The sequence below is a fragment of the Hyaena hyaena genome, unplaced genomic scaffold (assembly GCF_003009895.1).
Source record: "Hyaena hyaena isolate Hyena2069 unplaced genomic scaffold, ASM300989v1 scaffold_49, whole genome shotgun sequence".
Lineage (NCBI taxonomy): Eukaryota > Metazoa > Chordata > Mammalia > Carnivora > Hyaenidae > Hyaena > Hyaena hyaena.
In genome coordinates this window covers 3067776-3088408 of record NW_024080681.1, presented here as the reverse complement: position 1 = coordinate 3088408, position 20633 = coordinate 3067776, and the positions used below count along the sequence as shown (strand labels likewise).

The 20633-nt window shown below is 37.5% G+C and overlaps 1 protein-coding gene across 2 annotated transcripts in view; it reads left to right on the top strand.

Moving 5' to 3' along the window:
* Positions 1–19556, top strand: part of GTF2A2 (general transcription factor IIA subunit 2) — a 22222-nt gene extending 2666 nt beyond the window's left edge. Inside the window, exons 1-5 of one of the 2 annotated variants that reach the window (XM_039230658.1) lie at positions 7715–7779; positions 11647–11767; positions 12561–12665; positions 16656–16782; positions 19280–19556. In XM_039230658.1, coding sequence (XP_039086589.1) covers positions 11696–11767; positions 12561–12665; positions 16656–16782; positions 19280–19305 — 330 coding nt within the window. In that variant the 5' untranslated portion in view covers positions 7715–7779; positions 11647–11695 and the 3' untranslated portion in view covers positions 19306–19556. Of the gene's footprint in view, positions 1–7714; positions 7780–11646; positions 11768–12560; positions 12666–16655; positions 16783–19279 lie in introns of those variants that run through there. The other variant, XM_039230657.1, reaches the window with a different exon arrangement.
* Positions 19557–20633: the final 1077 nt, after the last annotated feature.

The window sequence follows — 20633 nt, the reverse complement described above, 5'->3', positions numbered from 1 at the left end:
CCCCCCCCCCCTCCTTCCCCCCCCCCCCCCCCCGTTGCCTTTTCGTTTTGTGGATGCTTTCCTTTGCCCTACAGAAGCTTTTTAGTATGATGTACTCCTACTTATGTATTTTTGCTTTTTTTGATTTTGCTTTTGGTGCCCAGTTTAAAAATCGTAGCATCAGTGTCAAGGAACTTACTGTAGTCTGTGTTTTTTTCTAGGAGTTTTATAGTTTCAGGTCTTACATTCAAGTCTTTCATCTGTTTTGAGTTGATTATTGTGGATATAGTGTGTAAATTAGTGGTGCACTTCCTTTGTTTTGCATGTGTTTGCAGTTTTCTCAACATCATTTTTTGAAGATACTGTCCTTTCCCCATTAGATATTCTTGGGTTCTTTCTCATAAATTCATTGATTATAGATGCATGAGTTCATTTATGAGCTATTATGTTCTCTTGATGCATGCGATTACAATGGCTTTGTAATATTGTGCAAAATCTGGGAGTGTGATTCCTCCAGCTTTGGTCTTTATTCGCTAGATTGCTTTGGCTGTTTGAGGGCCTGGTGGCTCCATACAAATTTTAGGATTGTTGTATGTCTTTGAAAAAGGCCTTTGGAATTTTGATGAGGATTACATTGAATCTGTAAATTGCTTTGGGTAGTAGGACATACTAATTAAGCACATATTAATAATATTCCTTCTAATCCATGAGCATGGAATGTCTTTCCCTTTATTTGTGCCTTTTTCAGTTCATTTCACTGAATAAATTGAATAATGTCTTACAGTTTTCAGCATACAGGTCTTTCACCTCCTTGGTCGAATTTATTCCTAGGTATTTTGTTCCTTTTGATGCAATTGTAAATGTGATTGTTTTCTTTATTTCTCTGGTAGTTTGTTATTAGTGTATAGACACTCAGTAGATTTTTGTGTATTGATTTTTGTATCCTGTGACTTTACTCAGTTTGTTAATTTCTTCTGCCAGATTTTGATGGAGTCTTTAGTGTTTTCTGTATATAACATGTCGTCTACAAATAGTGACAGTTTTACTTTTTCCTTCCCAATTTGGATGCTTTTTATTTCTGTTTCTTGTCCAATTGCTCTGGAGGGACTTCTAGTACTTTGTTGAATATAATAGGGCAAGAATTATGTCTTGTTTGTGATCTTCGAGGAAGGACTTTCTGTTTATCACTGTTGACTCTGATTTTAACTATGGAATTGTGCTATATGGCCTTTATTATGTTGAGGTATGTTCCTTCTAAGTCTGCTTTGTTGAGAGTTCTCATAAATGGATGTTGGATTTTGTCACATTACTTTTTCTGCGTGTATTGAAATGATCATAATATTTTTATCGTTCACTTGGCTATTATGGTGCCATCATCACATTGGCAGATTTGAGGTTCTTAAAGCATGCTTACATCCCAATAAATCCCCCTTGATTATGGTGTATGATCCTTTGATGAATCAGTTTGCTAATATTTATTGAGGATTTTTGCATCTATGTTTATCAGGGATATTGGCCTGCAGTTTTCTTGTTGTTGTTGTTTCTTGTAGGATCCTTGTCTGGTTTGGGTTTCAGGGTAATACTGGACTCTTAAATGAGTTTGGAAGAATTTGTTCATCTTCTATTTATTGAAAGAGTTTGAGAAGGATTGGTATTAATTCTTTTTTGAATGTTAGGTACAATTTACTGGTGAAGCCATCTGATCTTGAGCTTTAGTCTGTTGAGAAATTTTTGATTACTGATTAAATTTCCTTACCAGTAATTGGTGTGTTCATGTTTTCTATTTCACCATTATTCAGTTCTCTTTTTTAGGAATTAATTTCTTCTAGGTTGTCTAATTTCTTGGCATATAGTTGTTCATAGCAGTCTCTTAAGATCCTTTCTGTTTCTGTGGTGTCAATTGTGACATGTATTTCATTTCTGATTTTATTTGAAAATTTTTTCTAGGTGAATTTAACTAAAGGCTTTTCAGTTTTGTTTATCTTTTCAAAGAGCCAGCTCTTTTTTTCATTGATATACTCTAAGGCTTCTAAATATCTATTTCATCTCTATCTTTATTTTCTTCCTTCTGCTAAATTTGGGCTTCATTGAGTGTGTATGTGTGTGTGTTTGTGTGTGTCTACCTGTCTGTGTGTTTTTGTGTGTGTTTTAGTTCCTTGAGGTGTTAAGTTAGGTTGCTTGTGAGACTTATTTCTTGAGGTAGGCATTGATCACTATGAACTTCTCTCTTACAACTACTTTTGATATATCCAGCAAACTTTGGTGTGTTATATGTCCATTTTCATTTGTCTCAAGACCTTTTTTTTCCATTTTTTATCTCTCCTTTGATCTGTTAGTTATTCAGTAACGTGTTGTCTAATCACACATTGAATTTTTATGTTTCTTTGTGTAATTTCTAGTTTCATACTATTGTGATCATATAAGATGTTTGATATGATTTCAGTCCACCTAAATTTATTGGCTTGTTTTGTGGTCTAACATATCCTCTATCTTGGAGAATGTTCCATGTGCACTTGAGAAGTATGCATATTCTGTTGCTTTGGAATGGAGTGTTCTGTATATATATTTTAAGTCAGGCCTAACATTTTGTTCGAAGACCAGTATTTCCTTATTAATTTTCTGTCTGGCTAATCTATCCATTGATGTAAGTGGAATTTTGAAATCTCCTACTATTATTGTATTGCTGTCTGTTTCTCCCTGTAGGTCTGTTATTCCTTGTTTCATATGTTGAGATGATCCTGTGTTGGGTGCACAGGTACTTCCAAATGTTCTGTTCTGTTGTTGGATTGACCCCTTATCATTATGTGACACTCATCTTGTCTCTTATTGCAGTCTTTTGTTTTAAAGTTTCTTGTCTCCTCTCTTTTTTTAAAAACATTTATTTATTTTGAGAGTGTATGTGTGCGCAAGCAGGGGAAGAGAGGGAGAGAGAGAGAGGATCCCAAGCAGGCTCTGTGCAGTTAAGTGCAGATCCCAATGTGGGGCTCAGTCCCACAAACCCCGAAATCATGACCTCACCTGAAATTAAGAGTCAGTGCCCAACTGACTGAGCCCCCCAGGTACTCCTAAAGTTTATTTTTCTGATAGAAGTATAGCTACACCAGTTTTCTTTTGCTTTCCATTTGCATGGAATATCTTTTTCCATTTCTTCACTTTCAGTCTTACATGTTCTTACGTCTAAAGTGTAGGTGTCTTGTGCAGGCAGCATATAGATGGGTCTTTTTAAAATATATATACATTCAGCCACTCTGTCTTTTGATTGGAGAATGTCATGCATTTACAGTTACAGTAATTATTGATAGCTGTGTACTTACTACCATTTTGTTAATTGTTTACTGGCTGTTTTTGTAGTTCTGTTCCTTCTTTTTTCCTTTGTGGTTTGATGACTTTCTTTAGTGGTATTCTTATATTCCTTCCATTTATCTTTTTGTGTGTTTCCTATAGATTTTTGCTCTGTGATTATCAGAAGGCTTACGTATAACAGCTTATGTCTGTAAGTGTTAGTTTCAGGCGTACAACATATTTCTTTGACAATTTTATACATTACTTAGTGTTCACCATGGTATCTGTCACCATACAGTGTTATTCCATTATTACTGACTGTATTCCCTATGCTGTACTTCTCATCTCTGTGACTTATTTTATAACTAGAAGTTTGTACTGCTTAATCTCCTTTAGTTTGTCTGTTCCCTCCGCCCCCCCCCCCCCCGCGTCCCTTCTGACAACCACCAGTTCTCTGCATTTAAGAATGATCTATTTTGTTTGTTTTTTTAGAATCTACCTATATGTGAAATCATATGGTACTTGTCTTTCACTGTCTGACTTACTTCACTTAGGATAATACCTTCTAGGTTCATCCATGTTGCCACAAATGGCAAGCTATTCTTTTTTATGGCTGAATTGTATTTCTTTGTATATATACACCACATTTTTTAAGTATAGTTAGTACACAATGTTACATTAGTTTCAGATGTACAATTTAGTGGGTTAATGAGTTTATACATCATGCTGTGTTCTCTACCAGTGTAGCTATCATCTGTCATGTTACATTGCTGTTAAAATGTGTTGATTGCATTCCTTATGCTATGCCTTTTATTTGACTGATTACATAACTGGAAGACTGTATCTCCCTCCTCTTCACCTTTTTTTTTCCTTAGTTTATTGTCAAGTTGGTTTCCATATAACATCCAGTGGTCATCCCAACAAGTGCCCTCCCCCATGCCCATCACCCTCCTTCCCCTCTCCCCCACCCCCGTCAGCCCTCAGTTTGTTCTCAGCATTCAAGAGTCTCTCATGGTNCCCTCAGTTTGTTCTCAGCATTCAAGAGTCTCTCATGGTTTGCCTCCCTACCTCTCCCCAACTATTTTTCCCCTTCTTCTCCCTCATGGTCCTCCGTTAGCTTCCTCCTAATCCACCTATATGTGCAAATATATGGTAGCTGTCCTTCTCTGTCTGACTTATTTCGCTCAGCATAACACCCTCCAGGTCCATTCTTGTTGCTACACATGGCCAGATTTCATTCTTTCTCATTGCCATGTAGTATTCCATTGTATAAACATACCACATCTTCTTGGTCTGTTCGTCAGTTGATGGACACTTATGTTCTTTCCATGTTTTGGCTATTGTTGAGAGTGCTGCTGTGAACATTGGGGTATATGTGCCCCTATGCATCAGCACTCCTGTATCCCTTGGGTAAATTCCTAGCAGTGCTATTGCTGGGTCATAGGGGAGTTCTGTTGTTATTTTCTTGAGGAACCTCCACACTGTTTTCCAGAGGGGCTGCACCAGTTTACATTCCCACCAACAGTGTAGGAGGGTGTCCATTTCTCCACATCCTCTCCAGCATCTAGAGTCTCCTGAGGTTCATTTTAACCACTCTGATTGGTGTGAGGTGGTATCTCAGTGTGGTTTTGATTTATATTTCCCTGATGAGGAGGGATGCTGAGCATCGTTTCATGTGTCTGTTGGCCATCTGGATGTCCTCTCTCGGGAAGTGTCTGTTCATATCTTCTGTCCATTTCTTCACTGAATTATTTGTTTTTTGGGTGTGGAGTTTGGTGAGTTCTTATATATTTTGGGTATCTGAAATGTTATTTGCAACTATCTTTTCCCATTCTGTTGGTTGCCTATTAGTTTTATTGATTCCTTTGCCGTGCGGAAGTATTTTATCTTGATGAGGTTCCAATAGTTCATTTTTGCTCTTGATTCCGTTGCCTTTGGGGATGTGTCAGGTAAGAAATTGCTGTGGTTGAGGTCAAGGAGGTTGTTTCCTGCTTTCTCTTCTAGGGTTTTGATGGTTTCCTCTCTCACACTCAGGTCCTTTATCTATTTTGAGTTTATTTTTGTCCCCTTCACCCTTTCTGTCCACCCCCTCACCCCTCTTCCCTCTGGCAACAGTGTTCTGTATTTATCAGTCTGATTCTGCTTTTCGTTGGTTTATTCATTTGTTCGGTTGTGGGGTTTGTTTGTTTGGGTTCCACTTCTGAGTAGAATCATATGGTATTTGCCTTCCTTAGCCTGACTTAGTTCACTTAGCATGCTACCCTCCAGGTCTGTCCATTTTGTTTCAGAAAGCATGCATGATCTCATCCTCTTTTATGGCTGAATAATAGTTCGGTGTGTGTGTGTATAGATAGATAGATACATACACACACACACAGACGTACCACATTTTCCTTATCCATTTGTCTACTGATGGACAGAAGGGTTGCCTCAGTATCTTGGCTATTGTAAATAATGCTGCAGTAATCATAGGGATGCAGGTATATTTTCAAATCAGTGTTTACATTACCTTTGGGTAAATACACGCTAGTGGAATTACTGGATTATATGGCTTTTTGTTTTTGAGGCACTTTCATGCTATTTTCCACAATGGCTACACCAGTTTCTTTCCCACCAACAGTACAAGAGGGTTCCCTTTTCTCCACATCCTCGCCAATGCTTGACATTTCTTGTGTTTTTGATACTAGCCATTCTGATAGATATGAGATGAGACTGTGGTTTTGATTTACATTTCCCTGATGATTAATGATGTTGGGAATCTTTTCATGTGTCTCTTGGCCCACTTATATGTCTTGCTTGGAAAGATAACTAATCAGGGCTTTGGCCTATTTTTTAACCAGATTTTTTTTTTTTTTTTTTGGTGTTGGGTTGTAGAAGTTTTTTATATATTTTGGATATTAACTCCTTATCAAATATATCATTTGCAGACATTCTGTCCCACTCACAAGGTTGCTTTTTGTTTTATTGATGGTTTCCTTTGCTGTGCAAAAGCTGTTTGTGTTGGTATAGTCGCAATAGTTTAATTTTTGCTTTTGTTCCCCATATGCTTAAATAAGTTGCTACGGACAGTGTCCAAAAGATTGCTGCCTATGTTTTCTTCTAGGAGTTTTATGGTTTCAGGTCTCACATTTAGGTCTTGAATCCACTTTCTGTTTATTTTTGTATATGGTTTAAGAAAGTGGCCCAGTTTTCCCAGCACCATTTATTAAAGAGACTTTTTTTCCCATTGTATATTCTTGATTCCTTTGTGATAGGTTAATTAACCATATAAATATGATTTTATTTCTTGGCTCTCTCTTCTGTTCCGTTGATATGTCTGTTTTTATGCCAATATCATGTTTTAATTGCTATAACTTCGTAATATAGTTTGAAATCTGGAGACAGTAGTTGTCTCCAGCTTTCTTGTTCTTTGTCAAGATTGCTTTGGCTGTGTGGGTTTTTGTTGTTCTATATAGGTTTTAGGGTTAGTTGTGGTTCTGTGAAAAATGCCATTGGAATTTTTATATGGATTGCATTGAACGTGTAGATTGCTTTAGGTGGTATAGAGATGTTAACAATATTCTTCCAGCCCAAGAGTGTGGAATATCTTTCCATTTATTTTTGTCTTCAGTTTGTTTTATCAGTATCTTATAGTTTTCAGTGTATAGGACTTTCACCTTGGTTAAATTTCTTTTTATTATATTATTTTTGATGCAATCGTAAATGAGATATTTTTTATAAGTTTGTTTATTTTGAGAGAAAAAGAAGAGCGCAGGGAGCAGAGAGAGTAGAGCATCCCAAGCAGGCTCCACGCTGTCAGTCCGTGGAGCAAATGGGATTTTTTTTTAATTTCCCAGATTGTTATAGTTCATTGTTACAATTATTTTCTAGATAACTCTTAGACTTTTGTCAAGTGGGCATGACACAGGAGTCGGTACTCCTACCATGTCAGATTTAAGTCTATTGGGACATCTTCTTGCCCTTTTAAACCCCTCCCCCTTCCACCCACCCATAGATTTTTTGCCCTCATTAATTTACCAAGCAGATGTTTATTTGGCTTCCATTATGAGTTAGTTACTGTTTGTTTTAGACAACTGGTTTACTTCCGTGGACAAAACGGACAGAAGCCCCTATTGGAGGATGCAAAAAATAAACATAATTAAATAATATGTTAGAAGGTGGTGTTGCCATCAAAAATGCATAGCAGAAAAAGGGCAATTGGGAAGTTCCAAAGTGGAGGTGCAAGTTGGTATTTTAAGTATGGCCATCAGTTTAAGGCTCATTCAGTACAAGCTGTACTTGAAGGAATTCATAGAATCATGGGTAACTGAGGGAACAGTATTCCAGGTAGAAAGAACAGCCAAAGGCTTACATAGGCAGGTACTCACCTGTCCCGTTCTAAGAATAGCATGGAAGGCAGTGTGTCTGCAGACTCACTGGGTGAGAGCAAGGAGAGATGGTAGATCTGGCTGGAGAGGCCACAGGCAGCCAAATTCTTGTAAGGATTGAGTGAAATGGAAGATTTGGAACAGAAAAGAGGTATGTTCTGACCTAAGTTTTAAAAGATTACCTGGCTGCCGAGTTGGGATTAAAGTGTAGGGGCAGTGTGGAAGCAGGGAAACCAGTTAGGAAGCTAGTTCAGTAATCCAGTGGCACATGGTCACAGCACAGACCAGGGTGCTAACAATGAAATGGTGAGAAATGGATGGACTCTGAATGCATTTTGAAGATAGAGTTTACAAGATTTGCTAGGGGTTAGATGTGGAGGTGAGATGAGGGGAGTGGGGAATAACTTCAAAGGTTTTTGTGTAAACCCATAGAAGTACGGAGCTACATCAACTGAAAAGGGAGAAACAAAAAGTAAAGATGTTGAGTAAGCAGTTGTATCCAGTAGTGCATTCAAGGGCAGGGTATATGCTAGCATATGAATTTAGGAATCATCGGCAATGATACTTAAAACTATGAAACTGAATGTTATCCTAAGGAATAAGTGTAGACAGCAAAAGACCAAGGACAGTGATTTGTAACAGAGAATTCAGAGAGAACAGGGTAAACTAACAAATGATATAGGGAAGGATAAATCAGGGAGTTTAAGAGAACAACCCAGGGGCACCTGGGTGGCTCAGTCAATTAAACATCTGACTTCAGCTCAGGTCATGATCTCACAGTTCGTGAGTTCAAGCCCCATGTCAGGCTTTGTGCTGACAGCTCAGAGCCTGGAGCGTGCTTTGGATTCTGTGTCTCCTTCTCTCTCTCCCTCCTCCACCTTTTGCTCGTTCTCTCAAAAATAAATAGACATTAAAAAAAAGGAGAACAACCCAAAAAGATTGATGTCCCAGAAGCTAAGCTTCACAGTAATCAACTGTGTCAAATGATTAAGTCTGGTGAGGACTAAGAAATTGAATTAGCTTTACCAATACCGTTAGTTCACCATCTGTTTCATTTGAGGGTTGGAGGCAAAGCTTATGAGTGAGTATAAGAGAAAATGGGAGAGGAAGAATGAGAGATGGAGAGTGCAGGTAACTCCTGAGAGTGTTTCTCACAAAGGAACAGAGAAATAGAATGCAGCTATGAGGAAAGGGAATTGAGACTTTTTATTTTCATTCTTATTTATTTTAGAAAAAGCAAGAGCACACCTGAGCCCTGCAGAAGTGGGGGGCGGGGGGAGAGAGAGAGAGAATGAATGAATGAATGAATGAATGAATGAATGAATGAATGAATCTTAAGCAGGCTTCACATTCATCGTGGAGCCCAGCAGAGGGCTCCATCAAGGGCTTGATCCCAGGACCCTGGGATCATGAGCTGAGCCTAAATCAAGAGTCACATGCTGTACCAACTGAGCCAGCCAGGCACCCCTGAAGTTTTGTTTTTTTTTTTTGGAAGGTAAGAGAAGTAGCCACCTTGTTTGTTTGCTGATGGCAGTAATCCTTAGAGATGGGAAATTTGGTGTTGAGGGGGAGAAGGACTAATTCAGTTGCTGGAACAGTATTCTTGAGTGTACCAGGGGGATTGGCTTGATGCACCGGTTGAAAAATTGTATTTGTAGAACAGCATGGATGGCTTGGCATAGTGACAGGCAGGGAGGCCGATATGTGCTTACAGATATTGGTAGGTGGTTTGATACCATTTTGAGAGTCTGGAAGTTTTCATTGCTTCATTTTCCTGAGTAACATAAAAAACTTTGTATCACACTGTGACAAATTTATAATATTTGATATTAGCATTTTGCCATAACCACCAAGTTATTTGTTCACTAATAACTTATTGAGTACATACTAGGCATTGTTGTAGATGGTAAATATTTTAACTGAACAAAATCCACCCTTCTGGAACATCTGTTTTAGTGGATGGGGACAGTAAGCTTATGTGTGTCAGCTTCAATTAACAGTGTGAATGAAAGTTAAAGCAGTACATGGGGTAAAGGAGGTAGTTCTTTTTTTATACGTTGGTCACAGAAGTCCTTTCTGACGAAGTGACATTTGATAAAGCAGAGATCTAAATTAAATCAGGGAGTGAACCATGGAGGGATCTGGGAAGAACATTTGAAGCAAAAATGACAGTGCTAAGGCCCTAAAGCAAGAATATCTTCCCATATTGAAGAACAGCAAGGTACCAGTATGACTGCAGCAGAATGAATGACGGAGTAAGTAGAAGAAGGGAATTTCAGTGAGGTAGTAGGGGGCCCGGATCATGTCGGCTTCGCAAACCATTAGGAGGACTTTGTTATTCTGAGATAGGATACTGCTATTAAAGGTTTGGAATAAATGAGTGCTGTGGTTTGATTTATGTTTTAAAAGGCTCAGTGTGGCTGCTCTAGAGGCAGGGGTGTTATAGGCAGTTGTAGAAACAGGGAGCGCTCTTACAGGGCTACCCCAGTAATCTTGGTGGCAGTTGATGAGGACTTAATGATAGCACTGGAGATGGCAGAAGTTGTCAGCTCCTGGCTGCACTTAGAAGGAAGAGCTCAAAGGATCGGCTGACAGGTTGGATGCAGAGTGAGAGAGAAGCTAAGGTTGAATGTAAAATTTTGGGGGGTGTCTTAATTACACAGGACTAGATTTACTATTTACCAAGGTGAGCAAGCCGAGGGCAGAAAAGGTTTGGGGAAAGGCAGTGTCAGGAATTTGGTTTTTGTCACATTTCACTTGAGCTACCCTACTTGATATTTTCATGCAGTGTTAAGGAGGCAATTTTATATATGGCGACAAGGACTGGGGATATCCATGTGGGAGTCATCAGCAGATAGGAGTTGAAGCCATAAGCCTGAATGAGGTAACTAAGCATACAGAGAAGACCTCAGAAGCCTTAGGGCACTGCAGTAGAAGTCAGGTTGCTGAGGAGGAACCAGCAAAAGAAAACGTAGTAATATCCAGTGAGCTGGGAGGAGAGAATGGAGTGTGGCATCCCAAAAGAAAAGGTTTCAAGGAGGCAGAAATGATCTACTGTATCAAATTCCATGGGTGTAGATTGTGAAGACTGATAACTATTATTTTTGCTGAGTTTTATTTGATAACTCCTTGAATAGGTCTCCTATCCATCTCTAAGCTGAAAGTGCCATGAGGTCAGTGAGCTTGTATATGACATGCAGCACAGTTCAGTATTTGTAGAAACTGTGCAACTGCCACCCTATTTGAGCCCTCCTTTCCTCCAAGTATGTTCTTCAGACTGCTGCCCATTGGTCTGACCTCTCCTAGAGGGCTTCACTGTAAAACCCTGGTGTCTGTCTTCAGGGAACAAGTCCATCCATGACATCTTTTTCAGCTCCATCTCCTGCCACTGCCTATTCATACTCACACCTTAAACTGTATCATTTCATACTCTGGTGGCTTTACTCATTCTGTTCTTCTTTTCTTTTGCTTGGCTGAAACCTAGCTTGAAGAATCAAGATTTTGTTAACCAGTTTACTCAGTCCACAGGGAGCTTCCACCTACCAGGTAGTCCACAGGTAGATCTCCACTATATAGGTCTGTCTACGTAGATACTCATGATTTCTGTTCTCTATTAAGTTAAGTACTATTTTCTATATCTGTTACCCTCTCTAGAGTCTAAGTTTTTTGGAGTCAGGAGTGTATCCTTATCTCTCTTCTTGGTAGGCACTCTATAAATATCAGATGTTAAGGAAAAACGAAAATGAAGCGAAGACATGTAAGTGTAAGCTGAAGACTGATCAGTGACTTCACAGTAAGGAGAAAGGAATGGTAATGTGCAACAAATTCATTCTAGACTAGGTTAAAAGGCAGACCTTTAAAAGAAATAGTAAAAATAACGGAAAAAATAAGTCATTTTTAACTGTTCTTTGTAATTCTTAGTTATAAGACAATTTGCAATTATTAAGGGTTCTGATAGCATATAGACTGTATTACATACATGGTTATAATGTTTGATACTTTCATATTAAATTTTTAGGACATCAATGCAAGCTTGAATAAGAAAAACCGTTGCTTCCTCCTAAGCCATGGCATATCAGTTATACAGAAATACCACTTTGGGAAACAGTCTCCAGGAGAGTCTTGATGAGCTCATACAGGTGGGAGACTAACCGTCAGTTTTTATTTAGATGGGTCTATAGTAATTCTTGTTATATCCTTTCTCTCAGGCAGAGATAGGAAATTAGAGAACTTAGTAGACTCTCTGACCCACCAAGTCAGTATTATGATGACTAACTGCAAGTTCATGTGCATTATACCATCCTGACTCCAGGGCGTAAAATATAATGAAGATCAAATGACAAGGTGTAACATGCCGAATTTTTCAAAGATTATTGTTAAACATAAAAATTGAGATTATTCGTTTTCTCTTATAAGAAAGGCATATCTGTGTATCTTTAAGATAATTTTGGAAAATTCAGTAAACTGTTTTGAGATTTAAATTTGAATTTGTATTTCAGTTTTAGGAGAAGTAATCTTTAAAATTAACTTCTCTAAGAACATATTAAGTACTTTCATTTTCATACATTTTATGAGCTTTAATGAAATTAGATTTTTATAATATATTAAGTCCTCTGGTTTTTATTTATTTAAAAGAAACTTGGTTCCTTCAGCTTATTGAATGCCTCTTTCCAGACACTGTAAAGGAGGGATAGAGTTTGGTCCTGGCAGTGTAACATCACTGCATGTTTTCTTTTCAGAATTCTGTTTGACTCAAGACAGTGCAAGAAAATATGGTCAGGCTTTACTTTGGTCAGTTATGGCAAAGAAGAATGAGAGATCCTAGTTTAAGAGGTTCTGATTAATGTCAGTTAAAGTTTAGATGATAACTCATATGTATTTTGTCTTTAATGTCCTTCCTTAAGAGGATTTATGACCTTTACTTTTTCTCAGTCTCAACAGATCACCCCCCAACTTGCTCTCCAAGTTCTTCTTCAGTTTGATAAAGCTATAAATTCAGCATTGGCGCAGAGGGTCAGGAACAGAGTCAATTTCAGGGTAAGGATATTTTCCTAAAGTTAGTAGCTTGCACCACTGGTTGTTACAACAGTGCTTTTTAGGATCCCTACATATTTATTATTCAGAAAAGGAAGAGGTGGCCTAATCAAATTTTGGAACTTGTTTTATAACTATACCTCACTTTTAATTGTTTTTAAGTTTATTTATTTTGAGAGGGAGGCAGGCAGAGAGAATCCCAAGTAGGCCCCACGCTGTCAGCACTGACCCCAGTGTGGGGCTGGAACTCACAAACCATGAGATCACGACCTGAGCCAAAATCAAAAGTTGGACACTTAACCGGCTGAGCCACCCAGGTCTCAAATGCTCAAACCATTATCTGCAGGATGGAAGGTAAATGAGAGTAGGTAAATTCAGACCGAAGGCCCATTGAAAGCATCATGGTGAATAGATGCACCCACATTGATATTAATGTAGTCATAACAGTGTACAGTATTTGGTTATATTTATCTAATATGTATGCTTACATGGTTCTAAGGGATACCATAAAGTAGAAATTAAAAGGTTACAGTATATGAAAAGAACATAGAGGTTAATTGATTTAAGAGAACTGTAGTGTTTGGGGTTTTTTTAATTAAAAAACTTTATTTCAAATCATTTATTCAACATTTCAGTGTCTTATTACATACCAGGCATTGTTGTGGATCTTCGGTATGCAGAGAATAATTTTAATGAAGGTATAAAGTCTGCATGTATTTTATGTAATAAGTCTTTTACCAGTTTCACATGCCTAAAAGTTATCTGGAATAATATGTATCTTTATAAAATTTTATCAGATTCTTGAATTTTTTCTGGCAAAATTAGTTTTGTATAACCATATATATATATATATATATATATATATAAGTCTGCCAGGTTTGTCATTCAGAACCTGATGCTTTCATTGTAAATTGATTCATGTTAATATATAAATTTTTGCTTATGTAGACCATACCTAGAATCTTCTAGTTGTTTTACTGTAGGTTTCCAGTTTGTATCTATTTAGGTAAAGGTAAACATGGGCACCTGGGTGGCTCAGTTGGTTAAGCATCTGACTTCAGATCAGGTCATGATCTCACGGTTGGTGGTTTCGAGCCCTGCGTTGGGCTCTCTGCTGACAGCTCAGGGCCAGGAGCCTGCTTTACATTCTGTGCCTCCCTTGTTCTCACCTCCTCTCTCTCTAAAATAAATAAGGCATTTTAAAAAATTAAACATAATTTGACATTTGCATCTCTTGCATTAGTGTATTATAAGTTTGCCTATTTTCCAAAAGCTAGTGTTAGTCTGTCATAGCTCAGGCTTTCATTACAGCAAACTTGATCAGCATATTTGCAAATAACCTATTTTGCTTGACAAGAAAGAGGACACATTGGTAATTTCTAATTTTCAAAGACATTTTGCTAGGTCACATTTAAATCTGTATTGTTGGTAATAATTTTTACTAGCCTGGGGGCACATGTTAAAATTTTTTGTTTGAAATCTTCATATGAATTTAATAATTTCTGTTAAAATTTATTGGCAAAAAAAGTCAAAATATATATTCACCAAGGACATTGAACTGGTCCTTTATGCTAGCAGGTGAGAGGTTTCTATAAAGAGCATGTATTAAAATATTTTAAGAATTTTGCCCAGATATAGTGATATATGTAGTAAAGGGGCATTTGACATACAGTTTAGCCAGATCGATTACTGTTAAAATCAGTTACTTGGCTGACATAAGTTATCTAGCCAATAAGCTCTTGATTATGTTGTCTGTTTTAATCTAAATATTAGCATTTAACATTAAAAAGGCTTTCAGTCAAGTTTTATAGCAATTTCATAAAATAAAGTATATACATTATGTTACAATTAACAGAATTTCAGCTTAGATTTGAAAGTATCCCAGTGACGTGCCTTGTTCAGATTATTGTCATAGTTCTCACCAACTGGATAGTTTAGCATTCAGGGGTCCTAAAAGAGAACATTAAAATTGACATTTAGCTATGTAACCTTCCAGAGGCTCAGAATGTAGCTAAAAAAGAGCTAATTTTTTTTAACTTTACAGTATGTCCTAAATGGTTTTCTGTGCATTAACCTCACCACTCCACTCAAAATTTTCTTACCACTTATTTATTACTAAACCTAATGCATAATTTGTGATACTACATCCTCTGTTGAAACTATACTATCCCAAGCTTCTATTCGCTGACCTCACTCTCTCTCAGACCCTTTTTTTGTTGAGTTGTTGGTATTCCTTTGGGTTCTCTAGGGCTCCTAAAGTCAATAGGCTCATGCTCCCAGGCTTCCTTCCACACCCCGGCTGCTTACTGCACATGGTGACTTAGGTCTCAAACTCAGTAAGTTCCAAATCAAACTGGCTTTTCCTATGATTGCACTGTTACCGGAAACAGAAACTTAGGAATTAACAGATTTTGTCTCCCCACTGTAGACCTACGTCAGGTCCTATCAGGAAATCTCTCCACTTCCATTTCCTTGCTGCTGTAGTAAAGCCACTCTGACCTTTCTTGCAGGCATCAACTTCTGCCTCCATTCAGAACCACCCCCCCCTCCCCCATCAATTCATGTTATCACCAGAAATGCAAATCTGATCGTGTTATTCCTCTCCTCAAAAATCCTTCATTGACCTAATAAGTATAGGATACAGCAAATCTTTCCAAGGTTCTCCAGGACCTCCTTCACCGTGGGAGCCTCTGACATTTAGCTATCCCATTCCAAGTCTGTGTTTTCCTTTCCATGGTCCCACCTCTCCCTTAACTTACTGGTTTGTCAGGACTCAACTTCAGCTTCACTTTGGGAGAGGAAGCCTTCTGTGCCCCTTGTCTTCCATACCCTTGGGTGTCCCGAGCTTACTCCTCTTTCATAGTAACTGCTGTGCTGTATGTTTTCTCGTTTTAATCATCTCCCCTGCTATCCTATGCTCACTGAAGGCAGGGATCGTATTTGTATCCTCAGAGCCTACCTAGCATAACCCAACAAATGCTAATTATTCATATTTTTAAATTTTCATGAAGTCGTTCATAGCCATCACAATTTCCCTAATCACATTTTTATAAGTAAGACTGCAGAGAATGTTTTTCTGAATTGAAGGTTTGGGGTTTATAAATCTCTTACCAGATACTAAATTTCATATTTGAAGATTCCATGTGGATATGTCTGTTTTGATTGCATTCGGTTTGTGTCTTTCTTTGCACTTTTACCACATTCTTCAAAAATTTCCTTTTAATGTTTAAGCTCCTAAAAAATAAAATCCTTTCAGTTACACAGGACAATAATGTAGTTCTAGTGGCTATAAAACAATAATTCATCCAACACACAGGGTTAAAATTTGGGTAGTCCCTGCTTTTGTACAAGCTCAGAGGATTAACACATACAATAAAATGTGGTTGACCCTTGAAAAACATGGGTTTGAACTGCGTGCATCCACTTACATACAGATTTTCTCAGTATTTCTCCTTAAGATTCTCTTAGTAGCTTTTTCTGTTCTGTAGCTTACTTTTGTAAAAATATAGAATATAATGCACAAAACATGTTAATCAACTCTGTGTTATCAGTAAGTCTTCTGGTCAGTAGGCTATTGGTTAAATTGGGGAGGAATCAAAATCGTATGGATTTTCTACTGTAGGAGGTTTAGTGTTTTTATGTAAAAATTCAAGTGAACTTCCATCGCATTGCCATAAGAGGGCAGTAGATGTACAAATTAAAATTTACTTTCAGCTTTTTTTCCAGGGTTCAGGTAAGTTAGTTGCAGGCTCTTACAGAACTGAAAATAGTCCGCTAACTGCAGTATTAACTCTTAGCAAATTTATCCAGGGTAGTGTTTTTTGTTTTGTTTTGTTTTGTTTTTTCAAATAGCAGGATGAAAATTAAGGAAAATCGTAAGGTAAGTATTAAATAGTCATACTGTTTTAAGGATTACATTCTTGGTAACTGAGTTCTCAGCTTGCTTTGCTTAAAAAATGACTTCATGGTATGTCTAAATGTTTTGTTTTAAAGGGCTCTCTAAATACATACAGATTCTGCGATAATGTGTGGACTTTTGTATTGAATGATGTTGAATTCAGAGAGGTGACAGAACTTATTAAAGTGGATAAAGTGAAAATTGTAGCCTGTGATGGTAAAAGTAAGTGTTTACTTAATTACTGTGAAAGCAAAGCTACTTGAAATCTTGTTTTTGTGAGTCCTTAAAGGGGGAAAAGGATAAGAGATCTAGACTCTGTCTCAGCTGGATTCTGAATTCCAGGTCTCAAATCTCAAACAGTCCTCTTAATGACTTTAGGCATGGACATTTCATATGACATGTAGACTACTTACACACATTGAATTTGTGTGGGTTAAAGATAAGCAAATTAAGTTTTTTCAGTTGCACATTTGAAGTGTTTAATTTTGACAATTTATCCTCTGGTTCTGTGTTGCTGGGTAGGCATCCGGCCTACATTTTATATTTAAAAGTAATCTTGTAAAAGATTTTAAATAACCATAAAACCCTTATCAGTCAGTTATAATGGTAAATATCCATTCCCCTCTCTGTTACATCTGTGCAGATATATTTTCCACAGCAGACCTAGGACCTTGTTCAAGTCCTTAAACGTATCAAAAAGTATACATCTATACTTTCTCTTCCATGATTAGTTATTTCCTTTTTGCTAATTATATTTTAAACCATATACTTACGGTTTTACTTTGTGACCTGAACCATTAGTGTTTAAAACAGCTGTTCCTGAAATTAGAGAAGACGGTCATTCTCTAAGAAGGGAAATTTGGAAAAGCAAAAGAAACTGTAGAAAGCAATAACCTAAATTTCTCAAGATAATTTGCTTTTATGTATTTTGGGTTTCAAAAGAAATAAGCTAATCACTGAAAAATGTAGGGAAGACAGAAAAGCACACAAAAGAAAAGCATAATTTGTAACACCATCGGGAGATAACATCACTTAATATCTTAAGGCATAACTTTCTAGTCTTGTGTATCTTTTATTACATGTATGCATGCATACACATTTGCAAATATATCACTTTTCATGGTTGCATGAATACCTTTGGCCCTCTTTTTAAAGAACGAAGTCTCTTCCAAATATCAGAAAGTCTCTGAAACTACTAACACTACAATGACTTGCACTTTTCAAAAGGTTAGCTAGGAATAATCATTCTAAGAACTTTAGGTGAAGTTGACTTTTTAATATATCAAGTACTGTTTTCTTGCTGTAATGACAGAAAAGGTCTGTTATTTTTTAGTTCCTGGATTATAAGGAAACATTTCTGTGTCAGATAATGTATACTTTTTTTTTCTTATTTTTCTTATAATTAAGGCTAATGGCATCATCATAACCCTGAGACTTCTAAGTTTTTACTAGACTGGGGAATTTGGGCATTAATTTATAACTGCTGCACCTCTATCAAAATAATGATGTAGCCCAGTACTGTTCAGTAAAGCTTTTGTACCTATAGAAATGTTCTCCGTCAGTACCTTCCAGAAGCCACATAGGGCTATTAAGTATTTGAAATGTGTTAAAGCAACTAAGAAATTTACTGTTGAGTTAGTTATGTCATTTAAATAACCACGCGTGGCTCGCTGGTGGCTGCCCTGTAGGACAGCACAGATGGGACTAGCAGATTGCCTGTTGCAGTTGCTTGAAACATAGCTGGGAGCCCTCACCAGTGCAACCACCGAAAAGAAAAAAAATCACTAAGAACCAAAAAGTCAGTTAATGACGACCCCCGGGGGAGGGGGGGGAGGGGAGGTGTCAAAAGACCCTGTGCAAATTAGTAATATCAAAGAGTCCATGTAAACACAAGTATTTTCCTCACAGAAGCTCCTGTCTGGTGGTCCTTACAGTGGATTACTCTGGCTTAAAGATGCAGAGTTATCTGTTTTTTGAGAATTCACTGGATGAAAAGTAGTAAATCAGCCTTACCTGCTGCAGTAGCTTCTGAGGAGTTTGCCCCGCTTGCTGCAGAGTATGGACTGATGGTCAGGGAGAAAACGGTTGAGTACTTCAGAGAAGCCTCGGTTGTGTCGCATGCATTTTGTCAGCAGAATAGAATACGGTCTTAGAATTTTTTCTTTCCAAAATTAAAATATAAATACTTTGCCATTTAGAAGTTTAAGTGATTGAGAAAACACTATTCCATAATGACCAGATAAATGGAGTGCTACTATGAAATAAGCCCATTTTTTCCATAAGAATTAGCTTTCTGAAATCAGAAAAATTATTTTTTTTCAGTCTGTTTCTCACCAGGAGATAAAATACAGGTTTCTCCTGATTATATGTTATGGTTCTTTGGGAACAGTAGAGGACCTGGGGGAAAAAAAAATCATCCTCTAGCAACTTAATGAACCAAGTTTGTATAACTTATGCAATGAGCCAAGTAATAGAATTTGGTTTTTCTCTAACCTAAATATGGAGAGCTAAGAATTCTCTTCACCTTTGCCTTATAAAGCAAGTTATTTAAGTTCTCAAGACATTTCCTTGATCAGCTTCCCTCAGCCTTGCCTTCTTTTCCTCTCCACCCTCAACAACAGCACCACCACCGTTATTTCCTGTTTTAAAGATATTCTCAAAATATTAAATTTAAAACTAAGTTGCTCCTTGAATTTACTCTTTTTCTTCTGTTTCCTAGATACTGGCTCCAATACTACAGAATGAATGGGAAAAAATGGCTTTTTTATGCCATCTTCTGTTACTACTCATCGCTTTTTTGAGGAGAAGCATAGAAGAGACTTTTCTTATTTATTCTAGCATCGCAGAAGTGACTACACTGTGCTAGACTATCAGAATTCCAATAGAAAGAAGCTTACAACTATAGCCTGTTACCTTTTCAGCATGAACAAATTTTTTTTAACAAACATTGTTGCCTTCCTGAAAACATTCTTTAATAAACTCCTTTTAAAACTCAATGTGAGTAATAACTAGTAGAACTATTAAGCTAGCAATATGAAGATATTAGATAAGCATTTGAAAGAGCACCATTTTTCTTACAAAGGATGTGCATTCATTTCACTTAAGTGAAGTTACTTTCATCAGTAGTAACTTTAGCAGGGGTAGAACCAAATTCTGGATTAGAATTTCGTTTTGTTCAATTTTTTTTTTTTAATGTTTATTTTTGGAGAGAGCCAGAACATGAGCAGAGGAGGGGCAGAGAGAGAGGGAGACACAGAGTCCGAAGGAGGCTCCAGGCTCCGAGCTGCCAGCACAGAGTCTGATGCTGGGCTTGACCCCACAGACTGTGAGGTCATGACCTGAGCCGAAGTCGGACGTTTAACTGACTGAGCCATCCGGGTGCCCTGGAAAAATATAATTTTTAGACACCTCTTATAACCAAAACAAAAAAAAACCTAAGTCTCTACATGACATGTAAATTATTTCTTAAACTGACCATATTGGTCATATATCATACATTTTAAAATCATCTACATCTTTGTAATTATTAGTTTTTCAATAAAAAGTCCTATTGAATATATGCCGTTTTCCTTCAAGTACACAAAGTTTTCCTGTTTGTTAATCTAGACATGTATAGTAAGAATGTGGCTTTTCTAAAACATCAGAGGGAGACTGTCAGGCACTGGGTAGTTAAGTAACCAAAATGTAGTCGCTAACTGTAGATGAATCAAGACCATTTTTTTTTTAAATAGTTTATTGTCAAGTTGGTGTCCATGTAACACCCAGTGCTCATCCCCACAAGTGCCCTCCCCCTTGCCCATCCCCCCCCCACCTACCCACCCATCAGTCCTCAGTTTGTTCTCAGCATTCAGGAGTCTCCCATGGTTTGCCTCTCTCCCCCTCCCCCGCTAATTCCTCCCTTTTTCTCCCCTATGGTCCTCTGTTAAGTTCCTCCTAATCCTCCTATACATGCAAACATATGGTAGCTGTCCTTCTCTGCCTGACTTATTTCGCTCAGCATAACACCCTCAAGGTCCATCCATGTTGCTACTCATGGCCAGATTTCTTTTTTTCTCATTGCCATGTTTTATTCC